General features: G+C 43.6%; 1 protein-coding gene across 9 annotated transcripts in view; it reads right to left on the bottom strand.

Moving 5' to 3' along the window:
- ABCC5 (ATP binding cassette subfamily C member 5) overlaps positions 1-23552 on the bottom strand; it is a 68594-nt gene that overhangs the window by 24031 nt on the left and 21011 nt on the right. The window contains exons 3-13 of one of the 9 annotated variants that reach the window (XM_090053198.1): positions 18161-18321; positions 17728-17883; positions 15762-15909; positions 10902-11135; positions 10608-10781; positions 9057-9204; positions 8378-8526; positions 6960-7067; positions 3875-4225; positions 1228-1299; positions 639-763 (exon numbers count right to left, since the gene is read on the bottom strand). In XM_090053198.1, coding sequence (XP_089909324.1) covers positions 639-763; positions 1228-1299; positions 3875-4225; positions 6960-7067; positions 8378-8526; positions 9057-9204; positions 10608-10781; positions 10902-11135; positions 15762-15909; positions 17728-17883; positions 18161-18321 — 1826 coding nt within the window. Of the gene's footprint in view, positions 1-638; positions 764-1227; positions 1300-3874; positions 4338-6959; positions 7068-8377; positions 8527-9056; positions 9205-10607; positions 10782-10901; positions 15656-15761; positions 15910-17727; positions 17884-18160; positions 18322-23552 lie in introns of those variants that run through there. The other 8 variants (XM_090053199.1, XM_090053200.1, XM_090053202.1 and 5 more) reach the window with 8 other exon arrangements.

The following is a 23552-nucleotide window of genomic DNA, read 5'->3' as shown; positions in this document are numbered from 1 at the left end:
CCTTCCTTATAGCGTGCCCACATCTTAGTGTCATCAGCAAATTTGACCCCCTCGTCCAAGTCATTGATGAAGATGTTGAACAGTGCAGGCCTGAGGACCAAGCCCTGTGGGACCCCATTGCCCACATCCTTCCAGGTTGAGAAGGACCCATCCACTACCACTCTGGGTGCGGCCCTCCAGCCAGTTGGCAACCCAATTGATTGTGTGGGTGTCAACACCACAGTCCCCCAGTTTCTTAATGAGAACAGGGTGGGTGAGGGACAGTGTCAAAGGCCTTCCAAAAGTCTATGTGGCCTACTTCCAAAGCACTGTGATAAACACTGGGAAGATAGAGAGGCTTTTCAGGGGCTGTGCAAGAAAACACTGATGACTGTCCCCACTGATGAAAAGCTTGCATACAGGAAGGGTTCATGTAAGCATGAACAATAGCTGCCCCTTCTGGAAGAGAGCAGTGCTAAGGCAGCAAGACAGTGCCAATGAAGTGTCTACCACCAAGTGCAGACAACTCCCCGTCTGGTGTAGACGACCTTGGATGATGCTGAAAGAAACATTTTATTGTGCACCAACTTTTCAGACGTTGGCTCAACCATCACCATAAAGTACATATAAAAACCAGCAAACCCATTAGTGCAACAAACCTTTCTTCGTCGTATTCCTTCCCAAAAAGTATGTTGTCTCGAAGCGTAGCATTGAGAATCCAGGCCTGCTGGGCCACGTAAGCAAAGGTTCCACTTACTGCTATGCTACCCTCCAGGAGGGTCATCTAGAAGGCAAAACAGAAGGGCCTCAAATTCTACTATTCCATCTTTAGATGGGAAAAATCTCCTCACACACAAAAAAGAAAAAAGTACCAGTAGAAATCTCCCAGAAGCAAGATCATCACAGAATACAATCCCAATGAATAGTTTTAAGGTCTTATATATGAAGGACTGCTATGATGATTGGGCCCTGTGTCCAGAAAAAACACTTAAGGTTCTAGCAGCCTAAAGAGTTTGTAACCCAAATGCGACTCACCTGATCACAGTGGGTAATATGAATGCAAGGTCAGAAGAAACACAGAATGAGACCACATTAAGCCAACAGAGCAACTGGCAGGGAAGGTGGCAATGTTAACATTGCTCTTTCATGACATTAGGAGGCAAAAGAATCAATTTTCATCAAATACAAGAAACTGGAAGTGGAAAATGGGAAAGAGGGAGAGAACCCATAAAACATGCACATTCTTACCTGCCCTAAAATGGCTGAAATAAGTGAGGTCTTTCCACTCCCCACGCTGCCGCAAATCCCAACTAGTTTGCCCTGGACAGAAAAGAATGCAAGTTATGGCATGTATTAAGCAATTCCCAGTTTTGTTCTTATTTTGGGCTCCCTGTAGCATCTCGAACAGAGAAAGGAGATTTAACAGAAATGAGGCATATCAAATGGGTAAAGAGCTAGATTGGGTCAGTCCATCATTCTAGGAAAGTAGGTGGTAAAAACTGTCCCTTGCTGACCCAAACTGCAAACATACCAGAAGTGAAAGGAAAACGTGTCCATCTGCAGAGCTGTCAACTAGGGGTGTGCAAAACAGGCCATATTTGATTGGGATTCAGATTCAGCCCAAACTGGAGATAGAGATTCAGCCGAATCCAAACCTGAAGATTTGATGCCAATTTCGAGAACCAGTGACTCCGACACAGACACAGCTTTAAATGTTTTTCTACATACCTTGAGGTACCAGACACGGCTCGTGAACACTGAGATGCTGGGGTGCATGGAGCATCCCACAGGAGTGTCAGGAGGCCCCAGCACGCTCAGCAGTGCACCTGGAAGCGGACTGGAAGGACTTCTGGGTCCGCTGCAGAGTGTGCAGAGGACCCCCCTGCATGCCCCTCCAGCTCAGTTGGGTAGCGGGGGCGGGGAGGGGGTGTTACCTGCGCACTCTGCAGCAGACCCAGAAGTGGACCGGAAGTGCTTCTGGTCCTTTGGGTCTGCCACCGAGCATGCTGGGGACCGCCCCCAGCATGGGACACCCCATCTACCCCTCGGTGTTCACGAGTCGCCTGATACCTTGAGGCACGTAGAAAAAACATTTAAAAGTTATGTCAAAGTCTGAATAGCTGAAACTTTCCGAATCTCTCCAAATTGGTTTGGAGGGTTCCGATTCGGAGAGATGAGTCGGGAGGCCAAAAATCAGGCTGAATCCAAATCGAATCAGCGACCAAAGCTTCATACAGCCCTACTGTCAACTCTTCCCTGCGTACAGAAAGGGGACAGAGTCTGCTCTCCCTAACTCCGATGCCACCAACACTAGACTGCTTTATTCAGTTGTGCCAAACTACGCTGCTAGAAAGCGACCCCCTGGCTGAACAGAGTGCACTGAAACTTCTTTAAGACTCTCTTCCAAAGGGAACTTTTCTTTGACTTCTTGCCCTTGCATAAGATCCAAAACAACATGCGCCAAATATATGAGGACCAGAACAGTCCAGGCACTGGAGGGATCAACTAAAAAGAAAGATTTGCTTCACAGAACTTGGGACAGTTAAGGGAAAGGGAAGCCAAATTGCAGGATTTTAGACTTGAGAACATTTCCAGGGGTTCAGTGTGATATGCAAGGGTATAAACAAAGAATGAGAGGAAGGAATGGGAAGTTTGAGATGTGCATCAGATTAAAGTTTTCAAAAGAACTCAGCTCCTGTTTATGCATCTAAATGATGCAGCCCTATTTTCAGAAGTGCACTGGGTCAAATGGCTCCCACTGAGAACAGCGGAAGCTGCACTATTTCTCCTCTTCATCTGATGGCGTAAGATCTGCTGAGCATATCCGTCAGTACTCTGGTAGCTGGATGGACACCTCTGCTACAGTGTCCAAGCACCAGACAGTGCTCTATCTAATGTACTAACGTGTCACTCTTCATCACACATTTACCCATACTGGACAGTGATGGCCACTACTCTAGAAACAGGCAAAAGAATCAAGGACACCTTGAAAGCCAGTCTGAAGAAATACAGTATTAACATCCATACGTAGGAGATTTAAAGTACTGAATCACCCCCAGTGGCACCATAATATACAAGGCATCTATCATTTCAGGCTAACTCGTCTCGCTGTGGAGGTGTATAGATGAGAAAGACAAAAGCTTTTGACCCAACACCAGGATCTACTCCTTCCTCCTGGAACTATTTGCCATGCCTGCAATCGAAATGCAAATCTCAGACCAGCCTCCTCACTGTGAAGGGCCTGTCTCCGAGAGGGGGAGGGGAAAAGGAGGGAACAAGTCATCTACAGACTTATCAATGACTTCCCTTTTCACGCAAAGACTGTCATCCTCATATCAAGGACCTGCTGACAACAACGAGCCAACTTGGAAAGGAAATGCCAGGCACTGATAGCCTGGGAGTCCCTCTGTACCATTTGCAGTATAGTAGGGGACTATTCTTCAGGGAACCCTCTGCCATGCTAAATCAGAATATCAGATCAGTGCAAGTGTGCTGCACAAGAGAACTCCTGCAAAGCTATTAACTGCTTTGGAAATAAGCCCCGTGCTCAAGGTCCTTCCTGTCTTGGTAGTTCTCTGCATACTTAATAACTTATTCAAGACAACTCCAAAGCTTTCATCTGAATACATGGTAGGGGCAACACCTGAGAGTCCTATGGTGCTGCCTTGGGTAACTTACTGTCCCCCAGGTTGCAATAACTCCGGTTGATACAAACGGTGTACCTGCTTGGAACGTTACATACCTGCGTCTACCACCCTCAAGGGCTCCATGTCCATCTCAGAGGTTAGACAAGAGCAATATGCTCCACAGCATGCAAAGCAAGCACTGCCTTCTTCCAAGGGATAGCCAGGCAAGGTGGGAACTTGGGGAGACCTATTCAATGTTGCCCCCTCACCTTTTCTATCTCCAGGTCAATGTTATAGAGAGTCCTCTGAAGCCGAAGATTAACCAGGTTGATTATTTTGTTCTCTTCCTCAGGGCTAGGATGATCATCACTGTCCACTAGAAGATGGCCCTTCTGCTCAGCCAGCACAGCTTGCTGTCCCTCATTCTGCATCTTCATTTTCTCTTTCTTGCCCTTGGTGCCTTTCTTGTCTTTTTTCATTTTGGGGGTCAACTTTGGTGAGCTCTGGACGCTGGCATGGGAGAAGTCCCAAGCCAAGGTAGCATTTTTCACCTCTATCGCGGTGTGAGGACTGGCTGGTTTTTTCTTTATCATATGAACCTCTTCCATTAGAAACAAACTCTGATAGGAGTTGTGAGAGAGGTGTAAAGATGAGACACCTGGTCAAGACTGGAACACAAGCCTATGGCACACTCACGCAGCAAAACACATCAGGCTATACAGTGGGAGGAAGCTGAAGAGCAAAAGGTAGCTCATTAGTGTAAACTAACTCCAGGCCAGCTAAGGGGCCTGAGTATTCCTGAGTGTGGTGGAAGCTCTTAGATACATTAAGACTTTGACAGAATTACAGTATTTGAGACATTATGCTGGAAGAGTTTAAATCTTTTAAATCTGGTTCAGTTACTGCCTCGTACCTTCAAATAAAGGCATAGCAGCTGGAGAGTCAGGCAAAGGAAAGATAGCTCTCATTGCTTGAATGCCAACTAACAAGAGTTGAGACAGCCTGTTTGGCCCACATGGAGGGGTACACGGTGAGAAAAGCCACCTCTGAAAAATGTAGCCAATTTGTCAAGTCTTGAGAACAAGCAGTGGTGAAAATTAACCTAGCAAGTCCACTGTATCATGTTTTCCACCACATCCATTGCTAAGATCACCATTGAAGATTCTGAAGAGGCTTTCGCATGGTTTGGTTATAAGATGAATCACACTTCTAATGAAATAACTTGCACTTTGAATTGAAAAAGTATTTTTTCCCCCAACTATGGCAATCCTGAATAAGAATCACACTGGCATTCATGAGTTATCCCTATCTGAACTAAGCACTCATGAGAAAGCCTCCAAAATATTTAAAGAGCAAAGCAATCAAATATGTTTCTACTGCAATAGAACAAGACCCTATAACCAGCCCATTACACCCCCTGCACAAGCACAGGCAGCTTTAATAAAACTGAGCAATTCATAGAGATTGTAAGGCCAAAAGGGACCTTGGAAGATCACTGGATCCAGCCCCCTGCACCAAGCAGGATTTAGAAATCCTGATGTAGAAACCACCTCTCCCCCACACCCCATAAAACACTCCTTGCAGCATTTCTGAATAAGGAAGCCTGATTTTTCAGGTGACTCAAAATGAGGATCAAAAGAAGTGCTTTCATAAGAATATGGGCATCTCAAGCGTTCCACTGAAGTCTGCACTGTCAGATGTACTTGCACATGGTCTTTCATGCCAGTCCACGTTAATTGTCATTACTTGCATACAAACTTTGGGAATTCAAGGTCTTGTCTGGAAACGTCAGCAAGATGTTAAAAACTAGAAGCAATATAACTGTCTCCATGACAGAAGACAGAACGGTGGTTCGCCAAGGAGTTTATTAAGAGGCAGTATACACACACATGCATCTGCTCCGAAGGACTGAGGGGGAAGATGGAAGTGTTTCTGTGACTTGAACAGTAATGTTTTTGCATTGCAGTCAGTTTCACCAAACTGCAGTGTTGCATTTCATTCTTGTAAGTCACTGCAATACATGAATAGATACCCGACAATTTAAGCAATAACTTGTGGGTCAGGCAATTTCTGGTATTAGTGTTAAAGAAACAGTGGAAAACCCAGGTCTCTATCATTAAAAACAAACAATAGGGGAAGTCACATGTTAGGAAAGAGTAAGTCACTGCCCCCATCATCCTGTTCTTCTCTCATTTTCCCTCATCCACAGTATTTCTTACATCCTTTAAGCTTTACAGATGCAGAACAAAAATTTTGCTAGTAAGAACTGGGAGAACCACCACCTAAACCAATCAGACATGGACTGGCAGTGCAGTATGGCTGGAAAAATTTGGGCTATATATATCATAACATGGAACAAGAAGAGTGATCCAGCAACTGACAACAGCCAGCTGTTAGAATTAAACTTCCCCTCACTCACCATTACAGGGTTTTTTTTGCATTTTCCTGCAAACCATTTGGAACTGGCCATTCCTGGTGATGGGGTACCTGATTAGGCAGACCACTGATCTGAGCTGACCTGATTTTAGATATGGTCTATTATGTGTGCAGGCAGGCACACACCTGTGTGCAGTTTATGAAGTCTCCCATTTCAGTGCCATCTAAAAATGAACTCCCCATATGATTATGGTGAATGCAGAAATGGATCACAGAATTAACAAAAAGGCTGGAAAGGACCTTTAGGAGGTCACCTAGTCCGGCCCCAGAAGATGCAACATCCTAGATCGGGATTCCTGAAACTCTAGACTTCCCAGCTGGGGACTCTCTCTAGTGCTCCAAGAGCAGAGAAAGTAATGAAAAAAGGGCTTAAATCCATTAACAACCAAGAGTAAATCAGTGGCACCAAGTAACTGAACGTGCTTACAAGAGGATGTGCACCTTCCTTGCTCCTTGGACACAGAAGTTACTTCACTAGCACACGTGGAAAGTATAATTCCAATGACCCAATTCATTTTGGAATTCCAGCGCCTTGTACCTTACGTTACAAACATTTCCTGGCTACTGGAAAGTCAGAGCCCATGATGCATCCGAAAAGCATTTCACCGAGGAAATATGCTATATCCCCATGCTTATGGGGCTGTTCTTAAAAGGGAACACAGGAACTGCCACACTAGGTCAGACCTGTGATTCATCTACTCCAGCATCCCATTTCTAATCATGGCCAGCGCCAAAACATCACAGCCATCTGATCTAGGATAAACAGCTGCTCACAGAGGTCTTGCATCAACCCTCAATAGTTAATTACTGTTTTATGTCAGCGTTAGGTTCTCTTTCTTCTGCAAAAAATAAGAACTACACATGCATGGAGACATTCCACATTTAAGGATAAAGCTGTATGGCCAAAGGACCACTCACCTTAAATCTGTCAACAGAAACTGATGCTTCCGATAAAGACTTCACTGAGAAAGGTGTTACTTTTAAAGCAAAAGTCATGGAATTGAAGACTGTAACCACTGTGAAAGCCTATACACAAGACAAGAAAGAGAACCATGTTCGGTTGCAATACACACCAGCAATTCAAAGCCACCAAGGGCTAAGTTCTGTTGGCAGAAGCCATTCAAGACCCTTCCACTTGAAGGAAAGGCTTGCCACTGAGGAACCATTCACATACTCAACAGCCTCTGACCTAATACAGAAAAGGACAGACTCCTTCCCATCCCAATATTTTAGAAAGGACTGGAGAAATATATATCCTAGATACCCACAGTTCGGCAATGGCAAATCCAGCAAGTTATAGAATATTCGCCTGCCAATTCTCCAGACGTTGGTTCAAATCCTGCCTAAGAGGTCACAAGAGAAGAAAAATCCTATTTGCAACTGCGCAACTAAGAAGAAAAAGAAACTGATGGCCAAGTTTTCCTTTTGTAGAATAATGTTTCCAAAAAAAGACAGCACAGATACAATTCAGGACACAAAGAGAGACTGGGTTAGTCACAATTTAAAATCTGGCCCTTAAATCCTGCTCCAGGAAGCCTGAAATACCAGTGAAAGAACCAGGTGTGGAAAGTTATACCACACCTGCTACTAATCTTACGCCACCATATACTCACTAGGGGTGTGCGAAACAGGCTGTATTCGATTTGGATTCAGCCCGAATCAGGGACAGTGATTTGATTAGTTGATTTGGATCAATGTCCCCAATTCAATTCGGCCAAATCCAAGTCTTCAGATTTGATGCCGATTCAGAGAATCAGCAATTTGGCCACAGACGCAGCTTTAAAAGTTTGTTCTACATACCTTAAGGTACCAGGCTTGGCTCATGAACGCTGCAATGGCGGGGAGGATGGAGGGTCCCACAGGAGCACAGGGGACGCCACACCTGCTCAGCGGCAAACCCGGAAGTGGAATGGAAGTACTTCTGGTCCGCTTCCAGGTCTGCTGCCGAGTGCACTGGGGACCCTCCTGCGCTCCTGTGGAACGCTCCATCCAGCCCAGCATCACAGCGTTCACAAGCTGCCTGGTACCTAGAAAAAAACCATTTAAAGCTGTGTCTATGTCAGAATCATCGTATCTTTCCAAATCAGTTCAGATTTGGAAAGATTAAAGGGTCTCCTGATTCAGATTTGGAAATTCAGTCACCAAAGCAGGCTGAATCTCTGCCATGTCAAATCAGGGACCGAAGCTCTGCACAACCCTAATACTTCTGTGAGCCAAGGCACAAAATAAAGATGACTTTCACACTCTGGATTATTTTTCTACAGTTTAACCAAGAAAAGCTACAACAATAAAAATATGATATGATAAGTTAGCTCAGCAATGAACCACTCTGTTACCTGAGCTGCTGTGAGGTCGTAACCAAGAATCATGTGGACAGAGAATGTCACCACGCTGGCAATTACCACAACAATGGGAGCTACGCCCACCGTGATGCTCTGGAAATAGCCTGCACGCTCCAAGATCCTACGTTCCTCCTCTCGGATTTCTAGAAATACAAACAGTACAAACACCTTAGAGGTAAAACCGGGACAAGCAGAGTTGCAGCGTACGCAACCAATGCTTTAGAAACATTTTGGGTAAAGCAGATGCAACCTCTTCTGCTGTAATACTTACAAGGTTACATGAGTTTTAGGAGAAGCTACATATTTACAGAGACAAACCGTAAGCAGATGCATATTTCAATGAAGACAGAGGTCCAATTACTCTTTTTATGTTTAAAAACTGGGCAATTTGTACAGTATTGGTCAAGATTAGTATTCAACCTTTATACACAATATTTATGAAGGCTTTTATACCTAACCGTCAATGAAAGGCCACAAAGAGCATTCTGCTGATCAGAGGAACTTCAGAATAGAAACTGCTGCTCCAATATGTCTACAACAGAAGCAACAAGCCAGAAGAATGGATGCTCTAGCACAGCTTAACGTGCAGTCATGTCTACTGACATGCGTTAAGAGAGGTCACAAAAACAGGGCGTTTGCTAAAGGGAAACATTCATAGAGCATCTGCACTCACTTTGAACATTCTGAGAAAATGCTTTGACCCAGGCATACATTTTAATAAATTTAATGTAATTGAGAACTTCATTCATCTTTTGAACACGCTCATCCGTCGTTGCTACACATTTTCTTCTGAAGTAAGCTGTGAGCCGTGATACGAACATCTGAAACAGAAAGAAGCACCATGCAACATAGCAGCTCTGAAATGGCAAGCGTACCTGATTCCTATTAACTAGAAAAGAAATCAGCAGGACCGGTAATTGGGCAAGGAGGGAAGCGTTACCAAAGTTACGTGGTGCAAAAGCCCTTCAGACCTTTCCATTCCATTCCACGAGCCAATCAGTATGGAAACCTAAATGTACTATGGCATCAGCTTCACTGGGTTCATTTTTATTTAGACTTCCAAAGGGCTCAAAGTGCTTTCAGTTAATAGAAATAGATTTTGCTGTTATCTTCAGCATACAAAAGGCTGCAAAGTTAACTCGATCTAAAGCTAACCTTTATACTGAATGCATAAAGGTAACACAATTCAGTCATACCCTGCTTCCATAAAGCCTTGCATGTGCTAGACCAAATTCTATTATACCCCAATGTTATGAGGATGGTAAAAGAATATATATTTAAACACCTTAACTGATTAGGTCAGGTCTAAAGAAGAGAGGGTTATCCATGTTCTCCTTAGTCAGTGTTTACTAACGCCCCTTCTATTTCCACAAATCCAGAAGGGAACATCTCGTTACACAGTTTTCAACTTTTTGCCTCATGTTACACATCCCTATTCCTCTCACCTACAGAAAAACAGCCTTTGCCTCCCTCTTAATAACCAAAGTAGTTGGCCGAGATTATCAAATTCCAACCCTTCTCCATCTCATTTTTATCGTACAGTAATCATTGCTTTTACCTGTGCTGTTAAGTGGATCAAGTATGCCACAGTGGGTCACACCAGATTCTGCTCTTCCTAGCTTTTCTAAAAAAAATACACTTTAATGCAACAGCAAAACTTCGGCCTCCTCTTATGGTCCATTCCATGAACGGCCCACTTGAACGAGAGCCCGTTTCCCAGCACTGGGCATTTCTTCTGAATTTTATCAACTCTATTGTAACATGGGAATGGATTGGTTCTGCTAATCCATGAATGGAGAGAGAGCAACTCTAATGCTGCCAAGTCTTAAACTGTTTGTGTATTTCAAAGATAAGAACCAATTTAAAAAAAAAAAAAAAAAATCGGGATGCCAATGGGGTATGGGAGCTAGAACCTCTGTGTTTTTCTACATCCAGTCCCAAGTCCAATGAATTAACATAACCCATACTGGGGGCAGACTGCTTCACAATTTAGTTGCCCATTTTCCATCTCATCCTATTTAAATTCTAAACTTTGCCAGTCTCTAAACTCTTACTTTGAAGAGTTTGAAAACATGAAGCACTATACAGGCACCCAATTCAGGATCTCTCAACACTTTTTATTCAGTCACTGTTTTCTTTTAATAGAAATGGGATCCTTTGACGCATGGTTCAAGTCTAGTTCCAGCTTACTTTGTACCAGAGGTTTCCCGGCCACTTAACTCACCATTGCTGGGTAGAAGAGGATAAAGATGGCTGATCCCAAGAAGCCTGTTGGGCCCAGAATAATGACATTATAAACCATGCCCAGGATGGCAACAATGGGGCCCCCAGCCAGCAAACTGCCAACTGCAGCAGCCTCAAACATTCTCTGTCCATCATTTGAGCACATGTTTATGAGCTGAAAAACACACAACACCATATTGGTTATCTGAGGTGAAAAAACATGCCTCATCCTCAGAAGAAAAATGTAGCAAGTAAGCTTCAACTTGGCAGTTTCCAATGAGGAACTGCAGCTTACCTCTCCTAAAGATTTCTCCTTGATATTCTTCAGTTTGAGAATTTTCTTGAACACCATAGTCAGGATAGCTCCCCGCAGTCTGACCCCCGTGCGGTAATTTAAAGCCCAGGTTAGCGCCAGGGACCAGGAGCGCACTATTTCCGTCATAAAGATGCCAAAAACTAACAACAGGCTGTACTGCAGGTTGGACTCATTTTGCTGTGTGTACTCCAACAGGTGTTTCACAACAAACGCCTACAGGAAGAAATGCAAGTGTGCATGAACATCCTGACATATCCAAGGCACCATGCAACAACTTTATGTTAAGTTAGAAATAAGAGGGTTGCTTCATTTTTAGACAAGCAATTTGTTCTACAGGGCATCTTCTTTCTAGAAGTAAAAATCATCAATAGGCAGAGCACCGTTACGCAAAGCCCTGCCAAAGGCAAAAACCAGCGAGTTGAATTTAGCAAGAAGAGGAAGGTTTACTTTGCCATCGTGTTCTCTGCAGAAAGCTTCTAATCCTTCACATCTTCTAACTTAACATAAATCTGTCAGTCATCTGAAAGTAATGCATTATTGTACAAGACAAAGTAAAAATCTCTACTTGTACATTTGAACACATTAAAAAAACATTCCTTTACATGACATTAAGACCTTTTTTCAGTTTGCTTCAAACGTGCTTATTTGATAAAAAGGAACAATGTACCTACAGTCGTACTGGGGAAGAGTGAGAAGGACATTTGCAAAACATTCTTGAAAATAAACAAAATCAGCAGTTTAATAGTAAAGAAAAGAACAGGCAGGAAAAAAACCCCCAGGTAAGTGATACTATAGACTTTTAAAAAACAAAAAAAGCCCATCCACCCTCCCCACCCTTTCCCTCCAAAAACAAGAGCGCTTTACCTCCAGAATAACATTTCAAATATCACCTGCAGAAAGGAGGAAACCCAAAGAACCACTGACTCCCACCTCCAGCTCTGCGTGTGGTCCAGCGGCACAGTACGATATAAAACTCACAATCATCAGCAATATCAAGTACTATCAACTGAGGAACAACAGGCTTTTATTGAAAACAATAAAGTGCCATGTTAAAATGGGTAACATCTCACAAAACACTGTACAACAGGTAGCGCATTGTATAAAAACATACAATCTGCACATACAAGAGAATTGTATAAAGTTAATATCTAACAGACAGTCTAGTCCCCGAGACAAAACTAGGTTGTAACTACGCACACAAAATTAAAGATACAAGAACAGAACCAATATACGTTCATGAAGTCCCAAGAGGCAGTGAAGGTTGCAGTGCAAGTCAGGCCAGAGGCTGCATGGATTCTGAAATCTGATTTAAAGGTACACTACAGTAAGGCTTCACAGCTAATGAACGGCGGTTTCATAAAAAGAGCCTTTCAACAGCGATGCTTAAAGATGTCTGTGCTTATGGTTCTTTAATACAGAGCTGAGAATTACCTTTGCTCACAACGCAACAAAATGCAAAAGAAAAATCTGAGACCAAAGAAATGAAATGGGAAGCCTTTCATAGTCTGTTGAAGTCCTCTTGGCTGCATCGGGTGTTGCAAGTAAGAGTTCTGTATAGTGTGAGGAGGGAGGAAAAAAAAAAAAAAATGTACCATTTCACCAAAGGCAACATAGCTATACCCAGCACCGATCGACAGATAAAAACTGAAGACCAAATGCACTCTTCCTGAAGCAGCTAATTCTGTGTGGCAGAACCAAGGAAACATGCTGTAAAGATTTTTGCTCATTCATTTTCCCTAAGTGGGAATTAAGCCAGGATGTCCATCAGGTTCTAGAATGGCCCATCGATAAAATTTACACACCAGTCCCTGAACAAATGTGAGGAGCTCACATTCACAAAGCTACTGTATTCCAGCCTCTCTCTTACTTGGATTGATCTTTACATCCACTGTTTTGACCATAACTGCATACAGTTGGTTTGCAGTTACTAATGAGAAGACTGACTTCTTTTCCAGTATTCAATCCAACATATGCAACTGAGTCACTGAGTAGTGGGGTCAAATGCCCCTTTTTTCCTCATGAGCTGTAACTCAGCACGATCGCAGCGCAGCAAGCATTTTCTCGCATACCGCAGCAGGGCTGAAAGTCTCCAAGAGAAGGTGTGTAAAGAGAGCAGATGTTTCCTGGGGTCTCTTTCCTCCCAAAACCTTTTAAGTGCATTTTTTTCAGCACTGTTTTATAGAATCAGCATCTCCCGTGATGAGATAAAAGGTAAGGCTTACATTGTGTATCAGAAGAAAAAAAAAAAAGGTTTTTTTTTCCCAAAGAAAGAGAGGAAAACAGCAGATTAAAGAATTTCAAAAAAAAAGGGAGGGGGGGGGAAGTCAAATATGTAACATTCACATTTCAAAACATTTTGTTCATACTCAGGGAAGTTTAATGAAAAGTAAAAAAGGAAATCCAACACAAAGTTCTTTTACAAAACGAGATACAGTCTTTAAACGTAAATCTTAAACTATCGGGGAAAGGGACTCCTGCGGGCGGATGTTACCGTAGTGGTTGGTATTAGTTGCTTGGCTGTCTTAAGCATTCCCATTGAATAAACATTACCTTACCTTTGCTCTTGGCGTTGGATTCTGCCCAGCGTGACTGTCTCATTCTGATCGCAGAATACAGCCATCCTGAAAATTCTAAAGAACAGCTTCTGTCACTGGTTCCACTACAGAGAAACGCTCCCCACCCAGTCCAGTGTGTGACAGCACAAAGCAAGCTGCACCTGGAGCGGAACGGGACGAGTGGGACACTTACCTCGATGGCTCACCACTCCCCCCTGCCTAACAGACGGGCCCTCCGAGCTGTGCTCCGCTAAGATAGCAAGTTCCCCCCAGCCGCCCATCTCCCAAACCGAGAAACTAGTTCTGAGCTACTGCAAAACATCCGCATGTGTTTAGACCTGGAGTTAAACAGATTTTCTGTCCCTGCCCCATCTGAAAATGAAATGTTTGGCATCGGGTAAAATAGCAGCAACTGTATCTGCCGGATTTAAGAGGTGTTTCACCTGTGCTAGTGCTTTCTGATGGTTATTGCAAGACAGTTTGACACACGGAGTTTCTCTGAACAGGTTTTGCGTTTAGAAATTGTGTCAGATGCAAAATGTGTGTGTGGGGGGGGGGAGTGGGCCTTGGGAAAGATCTAATACCAAAAATGCAACTCCCCCCCCCTCCAGCTGTATCCATTAAAATGCTTGTTAGTGAACCTGCCACTATGCCTAGCTCTCCACATTCAGGGAAACTCAGTTCACAGTGTTCAAGTTTGGAAAACATTTAACTCCATTTTGGTAATTTTCACCAATGCATTCAGACAAGCCGAGTGCTTTTCCAGATCTCCCTTTTCACCTCAATAAAACTGAAAGGCTATGTCAGTCCAAGAAAGCACTGATCATTCAGAGGAGACAGCCCAGGCACATCACAAATGCATGCCACTTTAAAAAAAAAAAAAAAAAAAACAACAGGGGGGAGGGGTGGTAAAGACTCATCTTTCACGCCAAAATGATGGAACCAAAAGAGGAGGTTCCTCATTCAGAGAACTGAACAAGGTTGACAAAAATAGACAAATCTTTGAGGGATCAAATTTTAGAGTATCCAGACTGAGTGAATTGCAACCTAAAAACCCAGCCTATTAAAGTGTCTCTCTGTTAAGCAGTTTGGCTTTGACAGAGCAGCACAATTATTCTAAAGAAATTAGGGACAACCCTGCTGCAAGTTCTCTGCTAAAGATAAGAGCAGCTACCAGGACCCTGTAGTGAAACAATGACAGAAGCTCTTCTTGGGGGAAGCTGGTTCTGTTAAAATCTTCATTAGTTTTGGCAATTAACACTACAACCAACCATTTGTCCAAGTGTTTTATAATTACCACAAGCTATTATCATTAATTATGACACTGAAAACAATATCACAAAAACAGACATTGTATTGCCTATTAAGAGGGAACAAAGCAAGCATTTAAAAGATATGAAAAGCAGGAAAAAACATTTTCAAAAAGAGACTTTTAACCTAAGAGCGCATCCCAGATGTACTTACCGACAAAATGAACCTCCATCTTAACAGCACACTGAAACATGTACTACAAGCAGTAATACTGCTCCTACTCCTCAAGGGAAATTTGTAGAGAATAAATTTAGTCAAAATCTCAACTGTAAATCTGCACAGCATGTGCAACAAACAGGTGACAGGAAAATGGTGTGAATGTCAAGTCCCATATGTTGTACCTTCAGTACTACCTACAGCAACAAGTCACAGCTCCTACTGGCAATGCATAATCTAACATTTCTCAGTGGAACCTGCTGGATCAATCTTTGTAGGATCAATAACTAAAAATGCAGATTTCTCCCGAGACCTGCTTTCTTCAATTTTTAAAGAATGATTGAATAATACCACTCCATTTCTTGCACTATTTAGGCCACTGATCTACAAAGTGATGTCTTTACCGTTTGAATTTTAGTTCCAAAATAAAAGTGTTACCTAAAAAAAAAGTAGCAAAAGCAAGGAAACAAAAGCAAAACAAACACTTTATACAACCATTAATACACTAAGTCCACATCAGTTAAGGAAGGGCCTTAAGCTCTTCTCAAAACCAGAAAGAAAAGACAAATATATTTTCCTTCAGGACATCTAAGCCCACCCACCGTTTTCCAGAGACCTGGCCTCATGTGTCAAGCAAGTGATTCACCAGCTGCAGGAAAGCTCTCTCAAAAACACCCATTTCTCTCAGCAAGAACCCCATTTTCCAAACTAACTAGTCAAAACGATTAATGACCCTGCAATGAAACCTTAACATGTTAGAGCTGGCCATGGGATGGAGCCCTTTGGGGATGTTAAAAAAAGGATGGATATTACTTACTGGTCCACTGAAGCCCGCGAGTTGTGTGATCATCAGACACACTATGGAAATGATAAGCCTGGTGCGGCAGAAGACCCACACAACCCTCCGGAGAGAAGCATCATCAGCCCCCATTTCCTTCAGCTCTTCCTGCCACAATCTCTCCAACCTGAAAAGTACAAATCCTGCGATTAGATGCCTCAAATCAGGACAACAGACACTTTCTTTCATAGATGAGACGCTCTTGTTTTCTCACAGCCTTCTCGGATCAAGTCATCAAGGTCCAATACAAGTATACACAACACAGCATATTCTGTGCAGCCAAGAGAAATACTTCTATCCTGAATCACTATGGAATCTTTAAACTGAATCTATAGGGAAAAAGGCTTTCATGCTGCAGAGAGCTAAAGAAAATTAGAGTGCTTCTTATTTTGCTTAGAGACTCTCTGGGAACAAGAATCTGCTGACCCACAACTCATTAGGTAGATGTTAAGGGCTGGAAGGAACCTTGCAGGAAGACAACTGGAGTTAGGTGACCCCAGCGAGGTGACTGTCCAGTCTGCTCTTGAAAATCTCCAGGGTAGGTGACTGCACCACCTCTGGAGGGAGCTTATTCCACAGTCTGGACACCCTGACTAATGGAATTTTTCTTAGTATTAAGCCTGAAGCGGCCTTCCAGGAGTTTGTACCCATTGGTCCTGGTGTTCCCTGGGGGTGCCCTAGTGAACAGTTGCTCACCGAGCTTTTGATGCACTCCTCTGATATAGCGGTAAACAGCTATCAAGTCCCCTCTCCACCTTCTCTTCTTTAGGCTAAAGAGGCCAGGGTCCCTCAGCCTTTCCTTGCATGGCTTGCCTTGCAAGTCCCTGATCATATGGGTGGCTTTTCTCTGGCCCTCTCAAGTTTTTCCACATCTTCATTCAAGTGCAGTGCCCAGAACTGGACGTAGTACTCTAACTGTGGTCTCACCAGTGCTGAATACAGCAAGAGTATCACTTCCTTAGGTTTTACACAAGATTCATTGGTTGATGCACATCAGCGTGTTGTTTGCCCTACTGACCACTGCCTCATACTGACAGCTCATTCATAGGATGGTCATTCATTACCCCTAGGTCCCTTTCGGCCATGGTGCAAGTCAAACTGTCACCACTGAACTTGTATGTGCGTTGAGAGTTGTTTGTCCTCAGGTGGAGCACCTTACACTTGAAAGTGTTAAACTTCATCTGATTCCGGTCTGCCCAACTCTCGAGCCTGTCTAGGTCTGCCTGTAACTATCTTCTGACGTGACCACACTGCCCCATAACTTGGTGTCATCCATGAACTTGGTCAGTGAGCTTTTCACTCCCCCATCCAAATCATTGATAAAAGATGTTGAAAAGCACCAGTCCAAGCACGGACCCCTGAGGGACACCACTGGCCACTTCACACCAGAATGACACAGATCCATTCATGAAAACTCTCTGGGTCCTACCTTGTAGCCAGTTTCCCATCCACTGAACCATCGAGCAGCTAAGCCCACAATCTTCCAGTTTTCCCACAAGGATATTGTGGGGTACTAGATCAAAAGCCTTTGGCATTTGATCTCGCAATCAAGTCCTGGGGCCAAATGCTACAGTTCTTGCCCCACCTAAAATTCCCACTTGTGACAACAGTTTAGACTGACTACAATTTTATTTTGCCACTAACTCAGCACTATGTGCTTTCTGAAGATTCAGAATCTGGGCAGTGAGAGCGAGCTCCTGCTTGAAATACAAATGGCATTAATGTACACTACTGCTCAGCTGATTTCACTAGAAGTAAGAGAAATTGCAGTGCCCCTTGCATCTCAAAAGGAACTGGCCCCAGGAAGGAGAATTAAGATTAAGTTTCCCTAATGAAGAATACTTTTGTGGCAAGTACTGATTTTCAAAGGCTGTCAGGCATGCACCTATACTGGCTAACCTATAAACATCAGGGTACAGGGGAAAGTACACTAGGACATCTTTACCTTCTACAGTTGACTTCTGAAGACTCATGCTTTGACAAAGGCCACACATCATCCATAAACAACTCTCCTTTCTTGTGTGCTCTGCTGGCTAGAGGACTGAGCCATGAGAAGGTCATGCAGGAGAAAAGTCCTGCATTATCAACAGGGTGCTTGTGCCTGGAAGAGAAGATACAAAATGACAACATCATTAAAAAAAAAAAAGAACATGACACCCTTAAAAAAACAAAACAAACAAACAAAAACACCACCACAACAACCCAAACATCTCCACTACAAGTACTGCATGCATGTGCTGACTGGTCTCCATAAAAGTTTCAACAGGTGACATTTGGGTATCTTTTGGTCAACTTCAGAGCTATAATCACACTTTAAACACCACAATTTTAAGAAAGCTGCGATTGAAACCATGTTTTTCTTTAGCAAAAAGACTTACTTGGAAGTCGTCCGTATGGGTTTCAGCAAATTCAAGCCATGGTGGTATTTGCCCTTGTGACGCTCCTCATCCAACATTCTCATCTGGGAATGTATGGAGGTATCCAGAGGTAGGCCTTCTGCTCGAGCGGCTGCTTCCAAGGCATCTTGGCATTCCACCTGCTTTTACAAACAAGATAATGGAGTCTGAAATTCCAAAAAAATCCATCATTTCTATCTCCAGCAACTCAACACCTGTAATTGCTGGGGATCGTTGTGATGGTGTATGATAACTGCAAGGGATGGTCTAGCAATGGCAGAAACACAGAAGATGCATTCTAGATCTGCTTGAGGTCTCTGGATTTCTAGGATGCTGGAGCTCAATGATATAGTACCTATGCATTTTTGGGTGTCAGAGGATTAGGAATAATCTAAATCTGTGTCTTGTTACTAAGACAGTACCAAAAGCGTTAGGGCAGTGATTTTCAACCAGAGTGCCATGGCATCCTGGGGTGCCTTGCGATTTTTTCATGGGTTCTGTGGGGTTCCACACAATGTGAGCACTGGTAGGTACGCAAACATCATTCACAAAATAAACCCCAAGATTGTAACTAGGAATCCAGTGTTAGAAAGACCACAGTAGGTCAGAACATTTGAAATCTCTGCAACAGAAGAACTCCTCTATTGATTTTTGACTACAGAAAAGTAAGTAAAAACTAACAACTGACATTTTCCAAAGGATGCCTTGAGTCTAAAACCCACAGCTTTAGGGAAGGGTGTATAACTCCCATAATGGACAACTGTACAACACATGCAATGCGAGATGATCTCATAAATTCAGATAATTAATTACTGGCTTACGTTCTGAAGACTGAGGGTTTACATACCTTACAAGCTTATATCCCACTTACCATGACTTAGGATATTTTTACCAATACAGAGAGCTAAGCATTTCCAGGGGAAAAGGGGGCAGGGCCTTAACACACATCAGGTGCTCTGATACGATTGCCTGTGTGCACATTGACTGAGCAGCTGATAAAAGCAAACCCCCTGGACCTTAGTCGCCCTCTAAGACGGTGTGACAGTTCAGAAGTAAAACATGTATTGTACAAAATAGCATATTCTTTTATGTAAAGACAAGGTCAGGAGACAGCCAACAAAAGTTAGTTGCATCTTTCCAAGCTGGGAATCCCTTTCACAAAGTAGCTCTGGCCCCTGTTTCAATGGCAACTATACCACCCTTATTTGGCCAAGAGACATTTCCACAGCCCTGTGGGAAGATGCAAATTTAAGTTCACACAAGAGAAGGCCACATCAGTACTCTGGAGGTCCAAAACAACGGTGGGCCTTACAAAATCTTTTACTTGGAAATCAGATATAGCAAGGGTGCCTGCCAACACAGCAGTACTAAGTACACCCACACAAGGCTCAATGAGGCCACTTGCATCAAAATTGTCCCTGACCACAAGCAAAAACCCTTCCCAACTCTTTGTGCGCAATACATATTCGTTTATCCCCATTAACTGCCTGATCAAGATTACTGTCCTTTTCCAAGAGACCAGCTAAGTCACCAAAGCTACAAACATTGGGCTATTATGGCCTACTAATCTTCTGGAGCACAAGGCTCTGTGTGTTCAGTGCCCAAATCTGGAGTTAGCATTTGATCCCCATTCTCTTTAGTTGCATAACCTTGTTAGAAGTACAAAACCCTGTGCGAGATATAGGTTTAATGGATATCAATGTCCAAGTGTTATGACATTATTAGGTCTCCATCTACCTGCCACATGCACAAAGGACACAGGGACAAAAATTTCTCCCTGTTTGAATAGCACCCAAAGGGAGAATCTGCACTTACAGGAAAGGGGGATGCATTGCCCCTGCCTCGAGGAAGCAGAGAGAGCACAAGGGGAGGACAGGACGATATTACAACACACGTGGCGGGTCCAACATACAACCTGAAGGCTGGGTTAAAAGGTTCTCTTTATGTAAACCAACTCCCTCCTTGTAGGCAATACTCTCCTGCTGAACCTCCCAAAAAAAACCCCAAACCAAGTGACCAGGCACTCCTGGAAGTCTTAAAACCAATCAATGCCATCCTTAACGGCCAACACAGAAAAATTCAGCCATCTGGATGAAAATGAGAAAGCTCTGTTTGGCAGAGAAAGCTTGGGCATGATGTTTGCCCAGTGTCCTGATAGAACATGCTTTTGAATATGAATGAACACATAACAACAAGATACATTTTAAATAGACCAAAGATTTCTCTCCCCAACACACATAGTAGTCAAACGATTTGGCTCACAAGAACTGCTACTCAATAGCATCTCTCCAGCCCACATGGAAACCACCGAATGGCAAATGAACAGAGAACTGCTCTTGAAAAAAAAATCTCTCCCCTCTTGACACACGGAGGAGCACATGGATAAAACCCCTTAGGCAGCAAGAGGAGCCTGTCACACAACCACACAACACTGGCAGAGTAAAGAGAACTGTCTGCAGACAGGTTGTAAATACTATGTTTGTAAATCACCAGGAAGCGACGCACATGCTATTTTATAGTAATAGCACCACCTTGGAAAGAACCTTGCAGTTCCCTGTGCTGCATTAAAAACTGGGAACAGAGAACAGTTTCCGTGACAAGAAAGTCTCCAAGCGTACACAAGACCTTTACAAGGCACACATAGAAAGTAATGTCAACAGAGTGGCAATGCCCACTCCCATTGTTTAGTTGATAATATATCAAGGTTGTTGGATGTTTTAGACTTATTTAGCACTAAGGTGCGCTGATCTCCCCCAGTTCACTTCATTTTACTTTCCAAATAAACTGCATATACTTACTATGTGAGACTATGGGCTTCAATCCCTTAGATCAGGAGCGTGCAAATGAGGCCCATAGGCTGGATGTAGACTGCCAGACAATTTTAGCCGGCCCATGGGGCCCCTAAAAAAAATTTAGAAACAGATTTACCTGCCCCAGGCTGCCTGTCATATGGCCCTCGATGACCTGCCAAAACTCAGTAAGCGGCACTCTGTCCAAAATAATTGCCTGCCCCTGGCCTTAGATCTACTGTAGTGGTTTTCAACCTTTTTCATTTGTGAACCCCTTTGGAAATTCTGAATGGAGATACAGACCCCTTTGAATTGTACGTGTAGGTATTCACATACTTTTGATTGATCCATGGACCACAAGTTGAAAACCACCAATTTACTGAAGAACGTGGCCCATAGGTCAAGGGCATACAGATGTAATTAAGTGGGACAATAAACACATAGTTTTTTCTGGTTCATCATTTAACACACTATAATTTGTTACTTATATTATATATTACCTTTAAAATGGTATTTTAAATGCAGCAGCCTGAATCTTCCCTCCTCCGGCCGCTCCTTCCTGCCTCTACAATGCAAGGAGCAGTGTGGGGAGCTGAGAGCTAAGGGTGAGCATGGGGCTACACACAGGGGACAGCACCTGTATGGTGAAGTGGTGGGGGGCTGCCTGCACAGGCACACAATGCAGTTGGGCAGGGGGGCATAGATTGTGCTTGCATGTTGCAGCTGGGGACGAGGGTGAGGGGTACAGGAATGCCTAGTACAGTGGTGGATGGGGAGTGCCACGTTGGCAGCCTGTGGTTCGACTGGCAAGGCCTGTGCAGCACAGGTCCCAGGGGCTTAGAAGTTGGCCGGACTTATTTGTGCTCTGCAATATTAACATTTAATTGCACCTGTAAATGCAATTCCCTTGGATTTTAAAAGACAGGGGGAAAATCAGAATAAAAAAGTTAAAAAAATTTCTATTGCATACAATTATAACAAGCCATCACCTTCTTCCTCTCACCCCACCTCTTCCCTCGCCCCCACAAATCAACCCATTGCTATGGTTGCAGAAAGCCTTCTTTCCAGAAACAGATATAGGTCCTGGGCCCCATCTCCTATGTAGTCACTGTGTGTTGGAAGGAAATAGGGCAGGCTAACCTCTTCCCCACTGCTGCAAGCTGAAGGGGTCCTTCAAGTGTTACTTCGGGACATGCAGCTCAGTCCAGTTCTTTCATCTAGTCATACCCTCCCCCTTCCCAAGCCTTTGGCAAAGATACAAGGCTGGCCTTGGAGCTTTTTTAAAGTCTCTCTCAACTGGGCAGCTGGTCCAATAAAAGCAACATCCACAGAAATCCTTGCCTCTTGGAATGGTTAGCAATGCTGAGAAGCACAAGTATGAGAAGAACTGCATTTTAACAGTTCACATCTTAGCCAAGTATGAAATTTCAAGGAATGAAGAGACATTCCTGTACTCCAAGGATATTCTACCCCCTTAATAAATTAAAGGCTTGGCACAAATAACAGAAGTGTGGGGGTTTTGTGAAGAAGAGTTCCCAAGACTATATTGTGATTGAAGGTGTTACGCAACCTAAATATAGGTGTTACTACTAGCTTCTCCCCATCGAAGAGATACTGAACATGTAGTGGTTACCAAGGCTCCAGACTGTTGAACTAGAGTAGTGGTTCTTGACTTTTTTTGTACCAGGACCGATTTGTAAGCACGGATGGCCCCAACCCACTGCCCCCAAGCCCTAGCCTGCCAGTGTGTGTGTGTGGGGGGGGGGGAAGCCCAAGCAGCCCACAAAGGAAAAAGCCATAATTTCCCATGTTTTTCTTCTTTAAAAGGAGAATCCATTTTTAAGAGTTTGTTGATCCATTTTTAAAACTTGTTCATGACCCTTTCATATATTCTTTGCGACCCACTTTAGGGTCACAACCCATGGGTTGAGAAGTGCTTAATTAAAGAATGCAAGAGACTTTATTTGGAATTGAGATTAAAGCTTGAAGTTTATACCATGCCAAAGAGTTTGAGCATGTCATTTTCCCACTGTGTCATCCTAGGCTAAATGAATATAGAACCTGCCCTTTAGTTTTTAAAATGCTATAAAAATAAGCAATTAGTTTCATAGTTTCATAGTAGCTAGAGTCGGAAGGGACCTAGGTAGATCATCTAGTCCGACCCCCTGCCTTAGCAGGAAAGAGCACCGGGGTCAGATGACCCCGGCAAGGTGCTCATCTAACTTCCTTTTAAAAATCCCCAGGCTAGGAGCCTGCACCACTTCCCCTGGAAGCTGGTTCCAGGCCCTAGCCACCCTGACTGTGAAGTAGCGCCTCCTAATATCTAATCTAAACTTACCCTCCGCCAGTTTGTGACCGTTATTCCTGGTCACTCCTGGCAGCGCACGGGGGAACAGGGACTCCCCCAATACCTGCTGATCCCCCCTGACCAGTCTGTAGCAGGCCACAAGGTCCCCCCTTAGCCTTCTCTTGTGGAGGCTAAACAGGTTCAGGTCCCGTAGCCTATCCTCATAAGGCCTGCCCTGCTGACCCCTGATCATACGAGTGGCCCTCCTCTGAACTCTTTCCATATTGTCCACGTCCCT

Source organism: Crocodylus siamensis, chromosome 6 (genome assembly GCF_052110815.1).
Source record: "Crocodylus siamensis isolate JL-2025a chromosome 6, ASM5211081v1, whole genome shotgun sequence".
Lineage (NCBI taxonomy): Eukaryota > Metazoa > Chordata > Crocodylia > Crocodylidae > Crocodylus > Crocodylus siamensis.
Note: the sequence above shows the minus strand (reverse complement) of the source record. Positions and strands in the feature narration are given on the sequence as shown.